Raw genomic sequence first — 20,182 nt, 5'->3', positions numbered from 1 at the left:
TTATGATTTTGTCCAATGATCTCTTCCTCCAAAAACCCGTTATACCTGGATACTCAATAGAAAAATGCACAGAGTTTATTTCTCAGTTTTACAGCACAGTTGACAGGTAAGGGCCTTCCTGAAAGCTGCAAAAAGAACTTTGAAGTCCCAGCTTGCCTCTGTCCATGAGCGGCTTCCCCAGTTGGAGCCTCTGCTTGGCACAGGAAAGACTATTTTATGCAGCTATAAAATTAAAATGAAACATAATATTTTAATTCTCTCTTTAAAAAAAAAAATACACAGTCCTCCTGAACCTTCTTTTTTTGTAGCTAAAAACTAAAAGAGAAAAATCATTCTGGGTCAACCCTACGTGGCTTTTCCCCACCATTTCTGATTTTCCACTTCTAACTCTTGGCAGAAGAAAAATATTTTTTCACTGGTCTCTAAGTTGCTTGGAAATGCCTTTGTCACCTTGATCAACTGTGATCCCCCCAGCCCTCACCACATGCCAGTCAGGAGATATGGGCTTGATTTGACTTGCAAATAAATTGATCTTTCACCTCTGCTTCCCTACTCACTGTTCATGCAGTGAAGCAGTGAGTCTGTTTTCCACATAGGTCTTTTTCTGAAAATGATGGCTTGATTTAACTTCAATAAATCAGTGGAATACTTCTCATATTCTCACTTGCATGCATGTATATAGCTAAGGAAGAAAGAAACAGCAGTGGTTTCTGCCACTTAAGGTAAATTCATAGATATGTGTATGGACTAGCTTAGTTTGGGGATGCTTATTTAAAAAAAAAATCTTAGCCAAGGTGTGCATATTTTCTTAAAATGATGTATATTTTCTTTGATAATAATTTAACCTTCATTTTTTGTTCTGATCATAAAAAGTGCAAAAATGTCACTGTATGATAAACAAAGGGCATTCCTGTAAAATTTTTAAAAGTAGGCATTTTTACTGATAACCTCAAAGCAGACATTAACAAGACTCAAGTGACACATCAGATAGAATGGGAAAAATCTTCCTTCATGGCTGTTAGCCACAGCTAAATGGTTTTTAACTGAAAACAAGAGAACAGTGTAGGAACAAGCAGTGGGTTTCATGAGCTTGGAAAAAAGTCTGTGGCTAGTGTTTGGGAAAGAAAAAACCCTCCCCAAAATGAGCTTCCTTTTCGGAAAAGGTCCTTGTAGTAGAGATCTACTGACAAGCAAAAATAAATCCTAATTTCCTATGAAGAAGCCTTTATGAATATTCATACTTGGATGCAGTGTGCTTGACTTTGATCCAAATCTCTGTTTGACTCCCAAGGGGAGGACTTTTAAGAAAGATTACCACTGTTACTTGCCACAATTCCAAAATAACAATGCAGAGCTCTGCATTTTTGGCATTACCCAGCAGTACCAAGTTCTTGTGCAAATAAGGATATGGACTTGTAAAACTAAGCTAACATATCACAGAAGTTAGGCTAATATCACAACTGAGCTAATCTTGTGGGCAGCAAAGTAGGAATCTTTCCTACAGTGTGTACATTTGATTTTAATCACTGTATCTTTAAATGTATCAGTTCCAATGTACCAGTCATCTTCCTACAGCTAAATAAGAACATAACATAGCAATAACTAAACTCTTAGTACTTTTTTTCCTCAGCCTTGTAAAAGGGTGATTTTCATCACACTGAAGACATCCTACATAGCTTGGACCTCCTGCTAGATCTGTCACAAATGAATCCGCTTGCCCAATACCCTGACCTGCCTGAGAGAGAATCTGTCCAATATATCTTTCTATTACAGTTCCTTTTATGCACGTTACACATCCTTTCTGCTGTATTTCCTAAAGTGATGAAAATGTTTTCTGGCTACAGACCCATTTGCACTGCCAGCTTCTGAACGTTTCTTCTGCAGCAGGGAACACTGTGTGATAAGAGATACAACATTTTGCAATAAGCAGTGCATTAAAATAGCGGACCGGAATCAGAACTATTGATCTCTATAGATGAAAGCTTCTTAATAAATGGTTTTAAAGTGAAGGAAAAGTTTACTTTCGTTTTTCAGAGACATTAACTACAAACTATGTTCTTACAATAGATGTACAAAGTATCCCAAGAACACACAGCATGATGTTACCAAAGCCTTCATTAGTGCTTTCAATTAGCAGATACGCCATACTACAGCTTTTTGTTATCAAATGTACACTTAGCATCCCAAATTCCCTCCCTCAGCAAGTGCCCTTTCAAATCACAGTTGTATCGTACTGCCTGTAAACAGCATGAACTCAACAGAAATGTCATTAAGACAACAGCAATACATGACAGACTGAGAGAGCTGGGGTTGTTCAGCCTGGAGAAGAGAAGGCTCCGGGGAGACCTTATAACAGCCTATCAATACCTGAAGGGAGCCTACAGAAGAGCTGAAGAGGGACTCTTTGTCAGGAAGAGTGGTGACTGGACAAGGGGCAATGGTTTTAAATTGGAAGAGAAGAGATTTAGATTAGATATCAGGAAGAAATTCTTTACAGTGAGGGTGGTGAGGCACTGGAACAGGTTGCCCAGGGAAGTTGTGGATGCCCCATCCCTGGAAGTGTTCAAGGCCAGGCTGGATGGGGCTTTGAGCAACCTGCTCTAGTGAGAGGTGTCCCTGCCCATGGCAGGGGGGTTGGAACTAGATGATCTTTAAGGTCCTTTCCAACTCTAGCCATTCTATGATTCTATGATTCTATGTACTGGGAGAGTTTCAAACAATTCCAGATCCATTACACTTATAAGAAATAAAATTTGGGAAGGTGGAAGGAATCGGCCTCCTCTATTTCAGTTGTCTGAATTAAGCAGATAAGGTCTATGTGAAAAGGAGATTATACGATGTGTGCAGAAAGCAAGGGAGCATTGCATGTCTCCCCTGTAGTCTGCACCCTTTTCCTTCAGTGCCCACTGGAGAATCTCTGATATGTTTCTGGAAACAGCAACACGTCTCACAACCAGTCTATGCTATCACGACTGGGGACTGGTGCAACTGAGGCAGGAGGAACTAAGATATGTGGAGTCAGCTTGCGAGGATCTTTAAGTAGGTTAAACCGCTAGGTTATGCATGAACAGAGCTATAGGCACAGAGACATCCACAACGGCTTCCCCTGAGTCCACACAGGTTGAAAACTGATAGTGATGAGTTTACACAGTACTGTAGCTGGTGGATTTACCATTGAGGTCAGCAATAATTCAAGGATCTCTGTGGTTCAAAGTATAATGGATCTTTCATTTCCTCTGTGTTCTCACTGCCCACCCTTGCAGGCAAATTTACCTAAGTTTCCTATTATCAATGGTTTTGTTTAATTTCAGCAAAATATTAAAATAAGAAAATGGTATGTATTTTTGTATGTATGTATGTATTTTTTTGTATGGTTTTCTTTTGGTTTTTTTTTTAGGTTAGGTTTTTTTTAGAGTTAGGTTGATGGTTGGACTAGATGATCTTAAAGGTCCCTTCCAACCTAGATGATTCTATGATTCTAAAATATAGTAGAAGCAATACTATCCATTTTAACACGGCAGTTTTCAACTTGTGATTCACAGCCTACTAATAGGAAATCCACAACAAGTAAATAAAAGGCAAGCCAATTGCCATGACCCTTCAGTGCGCTGTGTAAGGACTTGCTCTTCCAGTGGAAAACTTTTAAGGAGGAATCAAAAAGAGTTTGCAAAGCACAGCTGTAACATAATAATATGTATATCCCTAGACACTTTCTAATGGTTACAGAGCTTCTGTGCTTGAGCTAGAGTTGTGGGAAATGCATATTAATCAGTCTTTGCATGTGCTTAAGCACTTGGCCTGATTAGAAAAGGCTTTTAAATATTACTTAAAGACATTACTGTCTTTCTGCAAATGACCTTGAACACATTTGATAGTTGAGTTCTTCCGGTCATATTTTTAGGGAGGAAATGTCAGGAAAGATAAATTAAAGGGGGTTCCCAGGGATTGATGAGTTTCAGATTTGGAGGAGAAATGGGCTTTGTAGGCATGTGGGGATAACAGAAGAAGAAGCTGGGTAAGACAGAGAGGTAATCACACAGGATGTTTTGCTTGAGAGAAGACAACTATAAAGATCTTTGTACCACTATAGTAGGTATTTCCTTCAAAAACAGAAACAGGGTGCTCAGTTCTGGGTGTTATTCAATGACTTTGCAAGGTGTACTGGCAAAGCACATGTTTTACACCTCAAAAAATTGATTTGTACAGAAAAAGAAAATCTATTACTGTCTATAGCTGCTGCTGTTGCTGGAATTTTCTGTTGGGACAAAAAAAATCTTTCTTTTTTTGTTACATCATTTTGGAAAATGAAGGCTTGTCTGGTAAAAGTGAAATGGAACATTTCAGGAGCATCCAATGTCCGATACAGAATCACAGAATCTTCATGGTTGGAAGGGACCTTTGAGATCATTGAGTCCAGCCACAAAAAAAAACCCAAAAAAACTTGATACCTGGCAACAGGAACAGGGCAGGGTGCTACAGGAAAACAAAAGATCTCCAGCAGAAGAACACTACCTTGGAGCGTTAGATTTTACCCTTGTACCTGGTATGAAATTAAAAGTCACATAAATGAAACTGGAACTGAGCCACAATTTGTATTCCTATGCTATGGCAAATACTGATTTATTATTTATTTAATTTAATTTAATTTAATTTCACTTTATTTTATTTCCCAGATTCAAAAAAAACAAAACCAAAACAAAACAAAAAGATCAAAACCACACAGCATGAAATGTTTCTAAAAATTGGAAATGCAAAATATTGTATTTCTCTTTATGGAGAGCTCTGCAAATCATTTTATCGCCTGTTCCTTGAACTGAATAACTTCTGAATTCTCTCTAAATTACAATCTTGTCCCACTGTAGTGCCATCTTACTGTTGGTAGCTATGGCTGAGGTATGAAACATCAGCATTTACCCTACCATTTACCCCAGACTGACAGAGAGAGGTTCCTGGCTGGACTATCTCTCTGCCTGTGACCTTCTGTATGGCACCGTTAGAGGGGAAATAACTTGCTTTAATGGACGACTCATTCTGGAAAGGAAGACTGGCCCATAGGATTGATGAACAGGACATCTAACATTTAAGAGGTTAAAGGCAGGTGAGATGAAATCCTCCCCTGTGATGCAGTCCCAGCAAGGGATTTTATTTAAAATTCTTGTGAACAAACTGAGGCTCAAAAGCCAAAGGCCAGTCAGCACTGTCACAAGGGCTAATTCAGTTCTCCAGCTTTTGGGACCTGATGTAGCTCAGATGGAATTGGTGGGACAACACCAGCTTAGCTTCTCAACCCTGTATGAAGTTCTCTGTACTTTTTGCAACGTGATTGTCATTGCTGCAAAACATAGAAGTAAATCAGCATGTGCAAGAAAAATCTTACTGCACTAGCATAGTTTTATTTTCTATGCTTAATACATTTTGCAAGAAGACCTTAATAATTTACCAAGAAATGGCATGTAAGAATCATTTCTCTGTGAAAGTAATGAATCAGTATCTAAGGGGATTCCCTTTCATTAAAACAAGTTAGAGAAGTAAGACACTTACTGTAAACTGTATTTGGCAGCCTCCCATGATATAATCTAAGAAAGAATGCATCTTGTGGATCTGCAGACATGAAAGCAAGACATTCAAATTAGCTGTATACTGCTAAAACATCACAGAACTGCCTGAAAAAAGTAAATTGAAAGGAGGGAACGGACCAACTGAAAATAAAGTAAAGGAAGAATGTGTTAAATATAGTTTGAGATGGAAACAAAAATGTAAGCATAGAAAATAACAAAATCCTAAAACTACAGAAAGGAAAATTCACATCAAAAGTAGAACCAAGCTCTGCTCCTTCTCAATGGGAAGTCAGTGGAAATTTTGCTATTGGTTTAGGAGGAACAAGAGCAATTTTGTAGAAATGGTGGAAGGATTAGAAGAGAAACACACAAAAGGCCAACTGGCAAGCCTGTAGGTGTAAGAGTTTAGTACTGCCCACTCCATTGCACAACAGCAGGGATACGGCAAGAGAAATAAAAGAAGAGACTTGGAGACAGCTTACTTTTGGGATTCAAGTCCTTGCCTTTAATTTTTGCAGTGGATCAGTTTCCATTGCCATTCTACAGGCAGTTCCTTTTTTTTTTCTATGCTTCCAAACACCATTAAAATATATGGCTGAGAGCTTAGTAAAGAAAGAGCCAAAAAGCAAAACATGTATTTACCTTGCACTGGTTAAGTATGACAATGCCTGAGTTCTTGTAATTCTTCTTCTTTGCTTTGTACTTGGGGTTAATGCATTCCCATTGTACCTGTGAAAAACAGCAGTCACCACTTGAAGGAAAATTTATGTACAAATTGAATAATTAACAAAAATGGCACTGTCTGATTTCCACAGTTAACTAAATCCTATCAAATAATGGTGCACACATAAGAAAAAATGAAAACCATTAACTATGCAGAGAATGATCTTAATAGAAAAAGGCCCAGGGCAAACATCTGCCTTCATATGTGTGGACACAGCACGCAGGGAGATATCCAGATACGTGTGTTGTCTTCCAGTCTTGTAAGTTCAGGTGCTACACAAGCAAGATTGAGGATCTTTGAAATTATTTAAGAGGAGAAAAAAAGAGGGAACTGAATACAAATTAAAATACTGGAGGGAGCAACCTGATGCATTGCATCAACTACAAAACTGCCTACCCAGTAACACTGGTGTTTAAAATAAAACTCATGATTGGAGAAATTCTGATCAGAGATCATCTCACTCTCTCTTGAAAAAAAGCAATAGTTTCTTCTTTAAGCCCAATAGTAAAATAAAAAGTTAAGAAAATCACTAAAAAGTGCACAAAGATGCAGTTAGCTAATTACCAATATATTTGAAAATTATCCCTAAGAATCTATTAAAACCCTTTTCTGAAAATGTTCTGACCAGTTTTATGTACAAATAGTCAATTTTAAAGCAAAATAGCCGTACCTTGTTACCGAAATATATCGTCTTGCTCCCATCATAATGTGTCCCAGAGTCTTACTGATTTCCCCTTCAAATGTTCTGCCCTCCTCTGGTTTCAGGCAGACTGATAAGGCCAAGCTTTCAGACCCTGACCTCTAATGTCTGCAATATTGTTCATACATCTTACTGCAGGAGCAAAATGTACATTTGTACGTGAAAGTATCTATTGGCATTTGTAAATCCAGGTTTGATTCTGTAATGTGTTATTAAATAACGTTAAGAACATTACTATTTTCTTTCAGGGAGGTATTTTCAAGTTCTGGAAGAAACCATTTGATGTTGGGTAACATAAAGAATAGATCTCCAAAGGGAACCAGGATGACTTATTATCTAAAAATCCCTATTACGACATTATGAAATGAAACATATCTGTCAAGTGTTAGAATACTTTGTCTATAGTGAAGACGTTCACAAAGGATATGTCTGAGCAAAGCGTTTGAGCACGTAAAACTGTTTTTACCTCATGAACAGCCCCAGCGATCTCACAAGCTTCAAACCGATGCCTAACAACAATTATTTGGATGTCTGAAGTATTTCAAACTTAGAGCTTTTGTCAAATGTCAAAAACATGGAAGGCAAAACATATGGCTTTGGAGCAATATGAGACCTTTTCTGCACAGGGGAGGAGCAGTATTTTCATCACTGTGTTACTGGAGACAGGTGACAGAGTGAAGAAAGGGAAAAGACAAAAAAATGCTCCAACTGCAGGAAGCACATCTGCTTGCTCTCTCGGTTCGCCTACAGCTCAATTATTTGTCTTGTGAAATGAATTTTCCAACTGAGAAGACAGGCAGACATAGGCCCACATGTTCAGGGAAAACCCTCCATAAACATTTTTTTCTCTGCTCAAGAGAAGCAGTGAGGCTTAAGAAATAAAAGCCCTTCTCTCCAAGTAAAGAGAGTGCTGTGTGACACAATGCCAGAGTGCAATAAGCTCATATTTGGGAAAGCAATCTGGCAGCGAGGCAATAGCACTGCCCACTCGCATCTTGATACATTGCTGTCTGGGAAAATGTTTTAGCATTCAGTTGTCTCCAAACTTATTGGAAGCTTTCCTACAGAGAAATTGTGCTGTCTGTATATTATAAAGAAACTGTAATGTATCAAATAGAGAGAAAAAATAGGTGTAAGGATTTGTATTCCTCCCTTTGATACCGAACTACACTGGAGAGACCTCATTACTTTCCCCTGAACTTCCAAGGTGCACTTCCTTAATTTTATCATCCTCCAACATGAACACTTTTCAATGTCCATGTTGAAACAAGGCCTGACCTGTATGAACCCTTACACTATGTACATAATACCTCTCCTTGGGAAAAGGGTTATTTAAGCCTGATAAACATTATGTTCATGTAATTGGTTTCTGGAAGGAGTTCATACTATATAAGGACCAAAGCAGCATAAAAGGCTACTTCAGGGCAGAAAAACCTGTGCCTATGGCAAGCCTCAGGTTCTCTGTGCTAACTGTAAAACGCAACTAGGAATGTTCACCTACCTTTGCAACACATTTTGAGATGTACGGATAACGATTCTCAGCAACTATCTAAAGCTTATTAAAATATTCTGTGTGCAAGTCACTAATGTCATTGGCTAATGTGGATAATAAAGCAAAGGAAAGAACAGAGTAGCAAATTTGTAGAAAGTAGGAAAACAGAAAGAAAGGACAATTTTGCACCTATTAAATCTGTTGATGCAACAGTATAAAGAAGAGAAAGGAAAAGGAGGAGAGGAGAGGAGAGGAGAGGAGAGGAGAGGAGAGGAGAGGAGAGGAGAGGAGAGGAGAGGAGAGGAGAGGAGAGGAGAGGAGAGGAGAGGAGAGGAGAGGAGAGGAGAGGAGAGGAGAGGAGAGGAGAGGAGAGGAGAGGAGAGGAGAGGAGAGGAGAGGAGAGGAGAGGAGAGGAGAGGAGAGGAGAGTCGCGTCGCTTAAAAAAACAGTAAGAGTGTTTTACATGAAACTTTCAATCTTCACTTATCCACCAAGACCCAGTTCTGACCTCAGCAATTCCCACATCTCGAGCTGAAGATGTGACAAGCATCATTTGAAGGAAATTCCCTATACAGGCCTTATCGTATCTCTAGCTCTTCCAAAGGGAATAGAGTTCAGAATACAACTCTAAGCAGGTAAGTAATAACGAGAAAAAATTTTCAAATATTTTGCTTGTATTGAGGCCAAGCTCAATTTTCAGTCCGTTCCTACATTCCCAGTATTGATTTGGAGTCTGACATTGTTTTTTATCGATTCATTTTTGTCTCTTAGATTAACTTTTCAGTTCAGAGGAAACTAATACAAGGGTCCGCAATCTGACACTAACGGTAAACACTGTGAAGTTTGGACTCATCATTCTGAAAGTCACTTAGCATTTCCTCCAAATTCCTGGCAGCTCTGGGCTACGCAAGCTCTTTCCCTGTCAAACACCACAGTGAATCTGAAACAGAAAGCAACGTGGTTTTATCTCTTGTTAATTTAATGTAAATACTGTTGCAAATGTTGGTAATGAACCCCCAGACTATACTGCTTTGGTGTTTCTGTCATATCCTGAAATTTGAAACACCATGTGGAGAATTTCTGAATGTAAACCAAATGCCATCCAATTATTCTCCAATGAAAGTCAGAAAACTAATGCTGACACTTGTAAGGTCCTAATCCTCCTGTTGCTGTAATGAGCAGATACAGATCCCTCAATAAGACATACTACTCTCTACAGTGGAGGATGCTGCCTTCCCAAACATTCCTACCCCTTCTCTTACCAAACCTTCAGGAAAGAAGAGGAAATGGTGCAACCACCCATGCCACGCACCAGCAAAGGCTAGTGGAGGTGACTGAATGCGGGCAACCATTGTAGAACTAAAATTTGCACAGTATGTGGCTACCAACAGCACAAGCTATTCAGAGGAAGAAATGATGGTGTCAGGAGAGCTTCATGTACCCTAAGGCAGGAGAAATCACGATACAGAGCAGTTGCTTTCTCTGGGACACGGTGCTTGCACACATCAGGTAGTCCCATGAGGAAAGAGCTAGAGAGGTACGGCAAAACTTGGGTTTTCATTAGCATGTTCTCTTGCCTCTCCTGCAATTCTTTTGTTTCTCTCTTGTTCCTTCACGTACAGCTGCTGCAACAAATTGCACAGTTTGTAAATGACAAAGGAGGCATCATGATCTAATGGACAGGGTGAAAAAAGCCAATCGATAGCAGGTAGGATTATATCCTGCATTATCTCTTTCTGATGCCTCAAGAAAAGCAAGTCCCTTTTAAGCGAACTGCAACTCCTGAAAGGTGAGTTTATTCCTGCCGTCCCTTCAGGCAAGAGGACAGGATGTTGGGTTTTTTTACCTCCTTCTGTCCCAGAGGGACATCCACCATGGGAGAAGAGACACTTTTAATCACTATCAGAGGTTTCCTCTGAAAACTTGCACCTGGGGAATGAAGCAAAAGCATTTCTTGTCTCCTCAGCCCTCACCTCACCCGCACTCCTGGGGCTGCACCACTGGTTGCCTAATCACACGGACATGGCAGGTGCCTGACATGGCTACACCCTCCTTGGAGGCCTCCACTGCCCTCTCCACGGCCAACAGCAGCTGCTGATGTTGCAGACAGTCCAGGACGAATTTGCCTGTCTCCCGATAAAACTAGACAGGGAATTCTCCATTGGTGTTAATAAACTCCTTGGCCCATTACCAAAGGCTTAAAGGTCTCATCCAGCCTCAGTTACCTCAAGAGCAACCTGATGCAAAGGCCTTGAGTGAGGATCAGAATCAGATATCTGGACAAATGGGGGAACCCAACTCGCATTATTTAAGCCTGATAAACATTATGTTCATGTAATTGCTTTCTGGAAGAAGTTTACACTATATAAGGACCCCAGAAATCTTGTGCACCTCAGCAGCCCTCCCTGCCCCTCAATAACACCCAAAACTCGCAGGAATGTCAGTGGAGGTGGTAAGTGCAGCAAGTTTTTTTCCTCCTCTTCCCTTTTGTGTGTGCGTGTGTATACACACGTGTCCATTTTTATATAATACAAGAACAGATTTTTCCCTTATATAACTCCTGTGCTGCATCGGGATCCAGGTGGGTTACGTTTCGATGTTTTTTTCCCCCCAAATCCCTCTGGTTTTGTTGCCTCCATTTAAAAAAATTGTGACTTTTTTTCTCATTAGTGGAGGATTTCTCCTTTCAATTACATAAGCTTTAATAGTCCTTAAATTTTTACCAAGCTTTTCCAATCTTGTTTTAAAATATTTGGTAGATCAATATTAAAACAGCTTATAAAACTGCCACTATACACAAGTATTAAAAATATATGTTATACATCTATATGGAACAAAGCCTAAGCATACAATAAACTCTAAGTATTTACTAGTATTTCACTAAACATAACTCACAAATAGGGACGGACTTGTTCTTACTCTGTTTTCTTGTGACAAGATTATGGCAAAGGAATAAATGATGAGTTTTGGAGTGGTGGAAAATGTTAAATAGAAGGTTTAGAAATGCCTGCTTCAGATGTGCATTTGAACAACAGGATGTCTCTGCCATTTTTTATTGGTGATCAGTACGAAAACAGGTTAGGTGTTGGAATATAACGGTCTACGACAACAAGTTAGTTATGGACCAGAAACACACACCAAGCTATTATCCTGCTTCACTGAAAAGGTTGTTCATGATCAGGAAGTCTTTTTAAACAACATGAATTAATTTCACCTTTACCACTAGGTGAAAGACCAGCCAGCTTTCCCAGAATTCAGTCTTTTCAGTCATTGAGAAGGAACTGTCACCCTGAATGAGTCATAAGTCAAGACCTGTGAATCTCACCCAGGACCTGCCACATTCAGGAAAGAAATTCATGAACCACTTATGCCACTCCTGATCAAAACAGGTAATCAATCATCCAGAGACGGTATCTTCCCTTCTTCCTTCACACACTAGTAGTTCAACCACTAGCAAGCTGCCAGTGCTAGATTCACAACATTTATCTAAATGATGCCTGGTCTCAAACACAAATTCCCAAGAAATCTCACAGTGGAGGCAAGCCAACAAGCCAACTATTAGCTCATCTGATCAGAGGCTGACACTCAAAACTTGGGATAATCAATACCGAGCCCAGGGATGGAACTGAAACAGTCTTAGAAACACCATCACCTCCTGTAAGTAGGTGACACATATCCATTCTGACCATCTCAAGTCGTTCTATAGCCATTGATAGATTGGCTACAAGATACTTTTATTTTGCCCGAGGGGAAGTTGAAGAATGGGTCAGAATATACTCTTTGCTTTCTGGAGGAGGAATGATGTACAATTAAAAGGCAACTTCAAATCCTTGTCAACTCATCCAGAGATGAGATGAACTGACAAAATGGTGAGAAGTACCAGCAGTTCACAGATGACACACAGCTCTTTCTGCTCACCAGCACAAACTACAATGTTCCTCCTGTCTATATTGCTTAATGCTTCTATGACAACTTGTGGAGCTGATACCAACTAATACAGGTGTTGCTGATGGGCAGAAAGGTGGAGCCCTGTCATTGGTGTAACCTCTTTTAACACCGTACAGATTTGCAGCTGCTACTGAAGGAGAGTTCCTAGATCCCCTGTCAATGATAAATCTTCCCTCCTATTCTCTTCAGTTGTCTTGGACAGTGAAAAACCCCGGTTGACAATCACTAAGATGTTTTGATTATCTTTTCACTATCTTTTGACAGAACTATAGCAATTACTGTAGCTGGCCATAAAGGCACAAAAGAAAATATAACCAGAATAAAAAGTTTCACTCTGTCTCCTTAGCAACTCAAACAGGGATGTCAGACCTGAGTTCTGCTCTTTACGCTTGCTTCCACAGCATCTGAGATAAATTACAGGTTTTGGTCCTCATTACAACTCACTGTTGTGATGCCATGGGCTGAAGGATGTAGCTGGCACTTTTATTCCTCTGACTAAAATGAGTACAATGTAGAAAACAGAACATTTTCTGGTCAGAGGCTATGAAAAAGTCTCTTCTAGGAAGGAAGGACTATGTATAATCTACTAATCTCCTCACCCACATATAATTATATTTCTTTGATGTGGTCTTCCTTATTAGAAATACCTAGCAACACCTCCACTTGAAGGCAAACCACCTTCCTCCTCCTCTGCCATTCCCTAAAGGTTTACCAAACCATCTTTATTCAAAGTAAACACTCCATTGCACACGCTTTTTCTTTGGGTAGAATAACACTAAAGAAAAAACTGACAAATGCAATCACATTACTTAATGTTGCACAAAGGATGTTGAGATAAACCATGATGCATTTATGGGGTTGACAGCTAATGGCATATATTGCCTTTAGCAGCAATAGTTATTTTTGGAGAATAGAGAAAAAGGAGATAGGATGAAGGAGGAAGGGACAGAGAGAGAGAAAAAGAGAAAAATAAAGAAAAAGGGGAGAGAATGAGAAAGGGAGGGAGGGACAGAGTGAGAGAGAAAGAGAGAAAGGGAAATTGCTCTGCGGCTCCAGCCAAGTGACAAGTGCCATAGTGTCCCACACAAGTGACCTCTCCTGTACAGCGTTTGATCCGCTGCGATATTTCTTCCATAAATGGAAGTAGTTAATGATTTGCTTATGCACTTGGACACGCATAAGTCCATGGGGCTGGGTGGGATTCACCCAGGGATACGCAGGGAGCTGGTGGGAGAGCTCACCAAGCCTCTCTCCATTATCTATCAACAATCCCGGTCAACAGGAGAGGTACCAGATGACTGGAGGGTGGCCAACGTGACGCCCATCTACAAGAAGGGCTGGAAGGAGGATCCGGGAAACTATAGGCCTGTCAGTCTGACCTCGGTACCGGGAAAGATCATGGAGAGGATCATCCTGAGTGAGCTCTCACGGCAAGCGCAGGGCAGCCGAGGGATCAGGGCCAGCCAGCATGGGTTTATGAAAGGGAAGTCCTGCTTAACCAACTTGATCTCTTTCTATGACCATGTGACCCACCTTCTCGATGTGGGAAGGCTGTGGACGTTGTCTACCTGGACTTTGGTAAGGCCTTTGACACCGTCCCCCACAGCGTTCTCCTGGAGAAGCTGGCGAATCATGGCATAGTCAACTGTACTCTTCACCGGGTAAAAAACTGGCTGGATGGCTGTGCCCAGAGAGTTGTGATTAATGGGGTGAAATCCAGTTGTCGGCCGGTCACCAGTGGTGTCCCTCAGGGCTCAGTTTTGGGGCCGGTCTTGTTTAATATCTTTATTGATGATCTGGATAAGGGGATTGAGTGCACCCTCAGTAAGTTTGCAGGTGACACCAAGCTGGGTGGGAGTGTTGATCTGCTTGAGGGTCGGCAGGCTCTACAGAGGGACCTGGACAGGTTGGATCAACGGGCCAAGGCCAATGGGATGAGTTTTAATAAGGCCAAGTGCCGGGTCCTGCATTTCGGTCACAACAACCCCAGGCAACGCTACAGGCTTGGGGAAGAGTGGCTGGAAAGCTGCCCAGCAGAAAAGGACCTGGGGGTGTTGGTGGACAGCCGGCTTCACATGAGCCAGCAGCGTGCCCAGGTGGCCAAGAAGGCCAACGGCATCCTGGCCTGTATCAGGAATAGCGTGGCCAGCAGGAGTAGGGCAGTGATGGTGCCTCTGGACTGGGCCCTGGTGAGGCCTCACCTCGAGTGCTGTGTCCAGTTCTGGGCCCCTCACTACAGGAAGGACATTGAGCTGCTGGAGCGTGTCCAGAGGAGAGCCACCAAGCTGGTGAGGGGTCTAGAGAACAAGTCATACAAGGAGAGGCTGAGGGAACTGGGCATGTTTAGTTTGGAGAAGAGGAGGCTGAGAGGAGGCCTCTTTGCCCTCTACAACTCCCTGAAAGGAGGTTGTAGAGAGGTGGGTGTTGGCCTCTTCTCCCAAGTGAATAATGGCAGGACCAGAGGAAATGGTCTGAAGTTGCGGCAGGGGAGGTTTAGATTAGATATTAGGAAGAATTACTTTACTGAGAGAGTGGTCAGGCACTGGAACAGCCTGCCCAGGGAGGTGGTGGAGTCACCATCCCTGGAGGTATTTAAGGAACGTGTAGACATGGCACTTCAGGGCATGCTCTAGTGCCCGAGACTGTTGGTTTGTCTGTGGGTCGGTGTGGTGTGGGGTTGTGGGTGTTTGTTTTGGTTTGGTTTTGGTGTTGTGTTTTTTGTTGGTGTTTTTTTTTTTTTTCTTGTCAGTTGGACTCGATGATCTCAAAGGTCCCATCCAACCAAAAATATTCTGTGATTCTGTGATAATAACTATACTGTTTTCACCAGGATCTATCAAACTCCCTACTGCTTGTTCTTGCCTGTCATGCTATTAGTGCTGCCTGAAGCCTGCTTTCATCAGGTGCAAGAGCCATCTAGCATGTGCGTGTATATTTTTTTGGGAATATTTATTAGCCACTTCAATGACTATTACCCACTATTTTATCCACTAATCTTGTTTTCCTCAAGATAGACTACACAGCAAGGATTAGAAAAGAGGGGGGAGAAGGACTGATTCTCACACTGGTGGAAATTGCATCCCCTGAGAACAGGCTATAACAACTGGATTCACTCTCTTAAGAAGTTTGAAGCCCAAGAGGAACACCATCAGGACGCTAAATTTTAAGAAAGCGAACTTCCAACTCTTCAAGGAGTTAGTAAATAGGACCCCATGGGAAACTGCCCTTAGGGACAAGGGAGCAGAACAAAGCTGGCAGATCTTTAAGGATGCTCTCCATAGAGCACAAAAGATCTCAATCCCAACATGTAGGAAATTGGGTAAGGAAGGCAAGAAACCACCATGGTTGAGCCGGGACCTGCTGGTCAAACTAAGGGGTAAGATGGGGCTACACAGGAAATGGAAGAAGGGACAGGCAACCTGGGAAGATTATAGGGATGTTGCCCGGCTGTGTAGGAATGAGGTCAGGGAGGCCAAGGCACAGCTAGAATTGGACTTGGCAAGGGACATAAAGAAAAACAAGAAAGGCTTCTACAGGTACATTAACCAGAAAAGGAAGGTTAAAGAAAATGTACCCCCCCTAATGAGCAGCAATGGGGAACTTGTATCAATGGAGGAAGAGAAGGCAGAAGTTCTCAATAATTTTTTTGCCTCAGTCTTCACTGGCAACCCCTCTCCTCCTAGCTCTTGTATTGATGGCCCACAAGTTGAGGATTCAGGTGACAAAGTCCATCCCACTATAACTGAAGGCATGGTACGTGATCACCTAAGGAATCTAAAGATATACAAGTCCATGGGACCTGATGAAATCCATCCCAGAGTCCTGAAGGAACTGGCTGATGAAGTTGCAAAACCACTTTCCATGATATTCGAAAAGTCATGGCAGTCAGGTGAAGTCCCTGCAGACTGGAAGAAAGGAAACATCACACCCATTTTTAAAAAGGGAAGAAAGGAGGACCCTGGGAACTACCGACCTGTCAGCCTCACCTCTGTGCCTGGGAAGATCATGGAACAGATCCTTCTGGATGCCATGCTTGGGCACATGGAGGACAGGGGGATGATTCAGGACAGCCAACATGGCTTTACTAGGGGCAAGTCCCGCCTGACTAACCTAGTGGCCTTCTATGATGAAGTGACTAGGTCAGTAGACAAGGGGCGACCTATGGATGTAATCTATCTGGACTTCTGTAAGGCCTTTGACACAGTTCCTCACAACATTCTACTTGCCAAATTGGAGGGATACGGATTTGATGGGTGGACGGTTCAGTGGATAAGGAATTGGCTGAATGGTCACACCCAGAGGGTGGTACTCAATGGCTTTAAGTCCAGATGGAGAGCAGTGACTAGTGGTGTCCCTCAAGGGTCCGTCCTGGGACCAGTACTGTTTAACATTTTTATCAAAGACATAGACAGAGGGATTGAGAGCACCATCAGCAAGTTTGTAGATGACACCAAGCTGTGTGGTGCTGTCGATACACCGGAGGGACGGGATGTCATTCAGAGGGACCTGGACAGGCTGGAGACGTGGGCCCAGATGAACCTCATGAGGTTCAACAAAAGCAAGTGCAGGATTCTGCACCTGGGAAGAAACAATCCTCAGTATAAATACAGACTGGGGGATGAGGTATTAGAAAGCAGCCCTGAGGAAAGGGACTTGGGGGTGCTGATTGACGAGAAGCTGGACATGAGCAGGCAATGTGCTCTCGCAGCCCAAAAGGCCAATCACATCCTGGGCTGCATCAAAAGAAGTGTTGCCAGCAGATCCAGAGAGGTGATTCTGCCACTTTACTCTGCTCTGGTGAGACCTCACCTGGAGTACTGTGTGCAGGTCTGGAGCCCTCAATATAGAAAGGACATGGACCTGATGGAGCGGGTCCAGAGGAGGGCCACCAAAATGATCAGGGGGCTGGAGCACCTCTCCTATGAGGACAGACTGAGGGAGCTGGGGTTGTTTAGCTTGGAGAAAAGGAGGCTCCGGGGAAACCTCATAGCGGCCTTCCAGTACCTGAGGGGGACCTACAGGAAGGCTGGGGAGGGTCTGTTTACAAAGGCCTGCAGCGACGGGACGAGGGGCAATGGTTTTAAGCTGGAGAAGGGGAGATTTAGATTGGATATTAGGAAAAAATTCTTTACCATGAGGGTGGTGGAACACTGGAACAGGTTGCCCAGGGAGGTGGTTGAGGCCCCTTCCCTTGAGATATTCAAGGTGAAGCTCGACGAGGCCCTGGGCAACCTGGTCTAGTTGGGGGTGTCCCTGCTGACTGCGGGGAGGTCGGACTAGATGACCTTTGGAGGTCCCTTCCGGCCTGGACCAATCTATGAATCTATGAATCTATGAATCAGATGTTGCAGGTGCAAGCCCACAGAATAACTGCACATTAACAACAGAATGAGAGCAACAAGGAAGAAATAACCCACAATGGCTCAGGCGTGTGGAGGAGAAAAGCTGCACTTTTGCAATAAAATGCAGATTGCAATGTTACAGGTGAAAGGCAGCCTGCCCAATTGCAAATGGCAAGCCCTTAGCAAGACAGAGGGTCAGGCACTTAAAGCATTGTGCAACACTAAAACATTCCTGTACAGCACTCTGATACTGCAGTGTCAATCTAGAACAAGAAATGACAATGGGCTGTAGTAACTTGTTATGCCCCTGAAAGAGTAACCATCCTTTTGGCCAGCTGAGGATGAAAAGACCACACTGTTTCTCCATCAGAATAAAGACTATAGAGTTTACCCTTCACAGCCATTCCTGGTACTCCGGACTGCAAGTCTCTTGTCTTGGCCAACAAGCTGTTTGTTTGGGGAGGGCTGTGATCCTATTTTGAAGACATTTACTTTGGAAATACACACTCTTTACTACTCTCACAGTCCCTTTCCCAGCCACAGGTATTTGTATACAAAACTGGAGTGTTGTCACATCACTGGCCTTATAATGTTCTTCACTCTGGAATCTGTTTACCTCTTTAGGTAGGTTTTCTTTCCACTCAAATTCAGTTTGGTTTAAGTTTTGGCAGGTACCAGTTCAGGTAAGTGCTGTAAAAGCTGCAAAAATTCAGCCCATTATAAGAAGGTCCTGATCCCCTGACTTAATTTGACTCTGAGAGAACAAAACAGGGGTTTGTTTACTCAGGTTTTGTTTAGAAGTAATTTATAATGGGTTAATACACAACTGATACATATCAACAGTATTTTGCATATATCAGCAACATTTCCTAAACTCTAGGTTGTTCTAAGAATGTCAACAGAAGATGTAGAAGAATCATAAAAATTTCTTGACCTATAGAATAGCCTAACTGCTTACTATTTATTAATATTAAACACCTTTTGACTCTGTAAGCTTTCTTTAACACATTATAAACAAAACCTTAATGTAAAACCCAAATAAAGCTTATTAGGTATTTGTGTTTGGTTTTGAGATGATCACAAAGCAGTGAATACAAATTATCAGCACATTAGAAAACCAACATTTTTAACTCCCCCATCAGAGAATTTGTCAAAACTAACACCTTCAGGAGTAAGTAATGATAGGAAATGACAATTTCTGGAATTAGATATGCCAAATCATTTTTCATATTCAATAATTACCATCAACTTCAATTTTGAATGATCAGGCTGCCATAAAGAAGTGAAAATATTAATAAGCTAACAATTTCATTTTCCCTTAGAACCGTAATTCATGAGATATTTAGGAAACTGATTAGTTTCATCATGATGGGTTTGAGTTAGATCTGGCAGCAATGAACACAGCACAAAGTACAGGTAAGGCTGCTTTTTGTGTTTTCAGACTATCGTGTCCAGGTAACAGTAAAATCTACAGGAGAGAGAAAGGCAGGAACTAAACTCTCAGGAGATGATGAGGCGATATCACTTGATTTGTTTCAGGATTGTCTGAGGAACACTGCTCTACAAAGCTTACATATTGAGATTGTTTGAGTGGTTTCCACTTACCTGTCTTCCTTCCATAGCTCCCCGCATTTCCTTGAAAGTCGAACTAAATTCTCCAATGAAGTCATGCTTCCCGTTGGAATCCCAGTCCCAAACTATGCACTGGGGAGGTAAAGGGAAAAGAACAAAAGAGCAGATTTTTCTTCAGATAGAAACCAGGGTTTAGTGAAAAATACTGCAGGAGAAATTATGATGTGCGTTGGGTGGAGTGTTTTATCTATAAGGAAATCACAAGACTTATTAAAAACATATTCTTGTCCCGATTAAAATGAAATGACAAGTGGAATTTCAACACAGCTTGCTGTTGGCTGATAAAAGCAAGTTCATGTATTTTATAAAGAAAGGATTCCTTGACTCCATCTTTTTGCTAGGTTTAAAAATACAGGATTATGTGTATTTGCATGTTCATGGTCAAATGGCGTCCTAAGAGTACCTTACCTCATTGAAGGGCTTTACAAATATAAATTAATATTCAAAACACTAGTTGCCATGGGCAAATGTTACCACTCTCATTTTTACAGTCGGTGAAGGTGAGACAATAGTTACAGAGATCATTTTCTGAAATGGCTTTGAATTTATACACACCAGTGTTTGGTGCCCGTATCTTGGCTGTTTTCCAGTGCTGCTCAACAGTGACTATTCAAACCAAACTCTGCTGGTAGTCATTCCTAAATTCATGCATAAGCATGAATATCTCAATGAGTTTGAGCTGTGAGTATTTTATTTTACAGACATTGCTAAATAAAATTCAGCTAGCCAAGACAGAGCACATAGCAATAACTACATGCTTTGCGAAATATCAATTTTAAAATTGGC

At 41.7% G+C, this 20,182-nt stretch overlaps 1 protein-coding gene across 1 annotated transcript in view; it reads right to left on the bottom strand.

Moving 5' to 3' along the window:
- The window catches only part of CPNE4 (copine 4), a 194,790-nt gene that overhangs the window by 39,780 nt on the left and 134,828 nt on the right, over positions 1-20,182 (bottom strand). The window contains exons 7-9 of the mRNA XM_074150995.1: positions 19,370-19,468; positions 6,201-6,287; positions 5,542-5,601 (exon numbers count right to left, since the gene is read on the bottom strand). Coding sequence (XP_074007096.1) covers positions 5,542-5,601; positions 6,201-6,287; positions 19,370-19,468 — 246 coding nt within the window. The remainder of the gene's footprint in view (positions 1-5,541; positions 5,602-6,200; positions 6,288-19,369; positions 19,469-20,182) is intronic.

The sequence above is a fragment of the Numenius arquata genome, chromosome 7 (genome assembly GCF_964106895.1).
Source record: "Numenius arquata chromosome 7, bNumArq3.hap1.1, whole genome shotgun sequence".
Classification (NCBI taxonomy): Eukaryota; Metazoa; Chordata; class Aves; order Charadriiformes; family Scolopacidae; genus Numenius; species Numenius arquata.
This window is presented reverse-complemented; position numbering and strand designations above follow the sequence as displayed.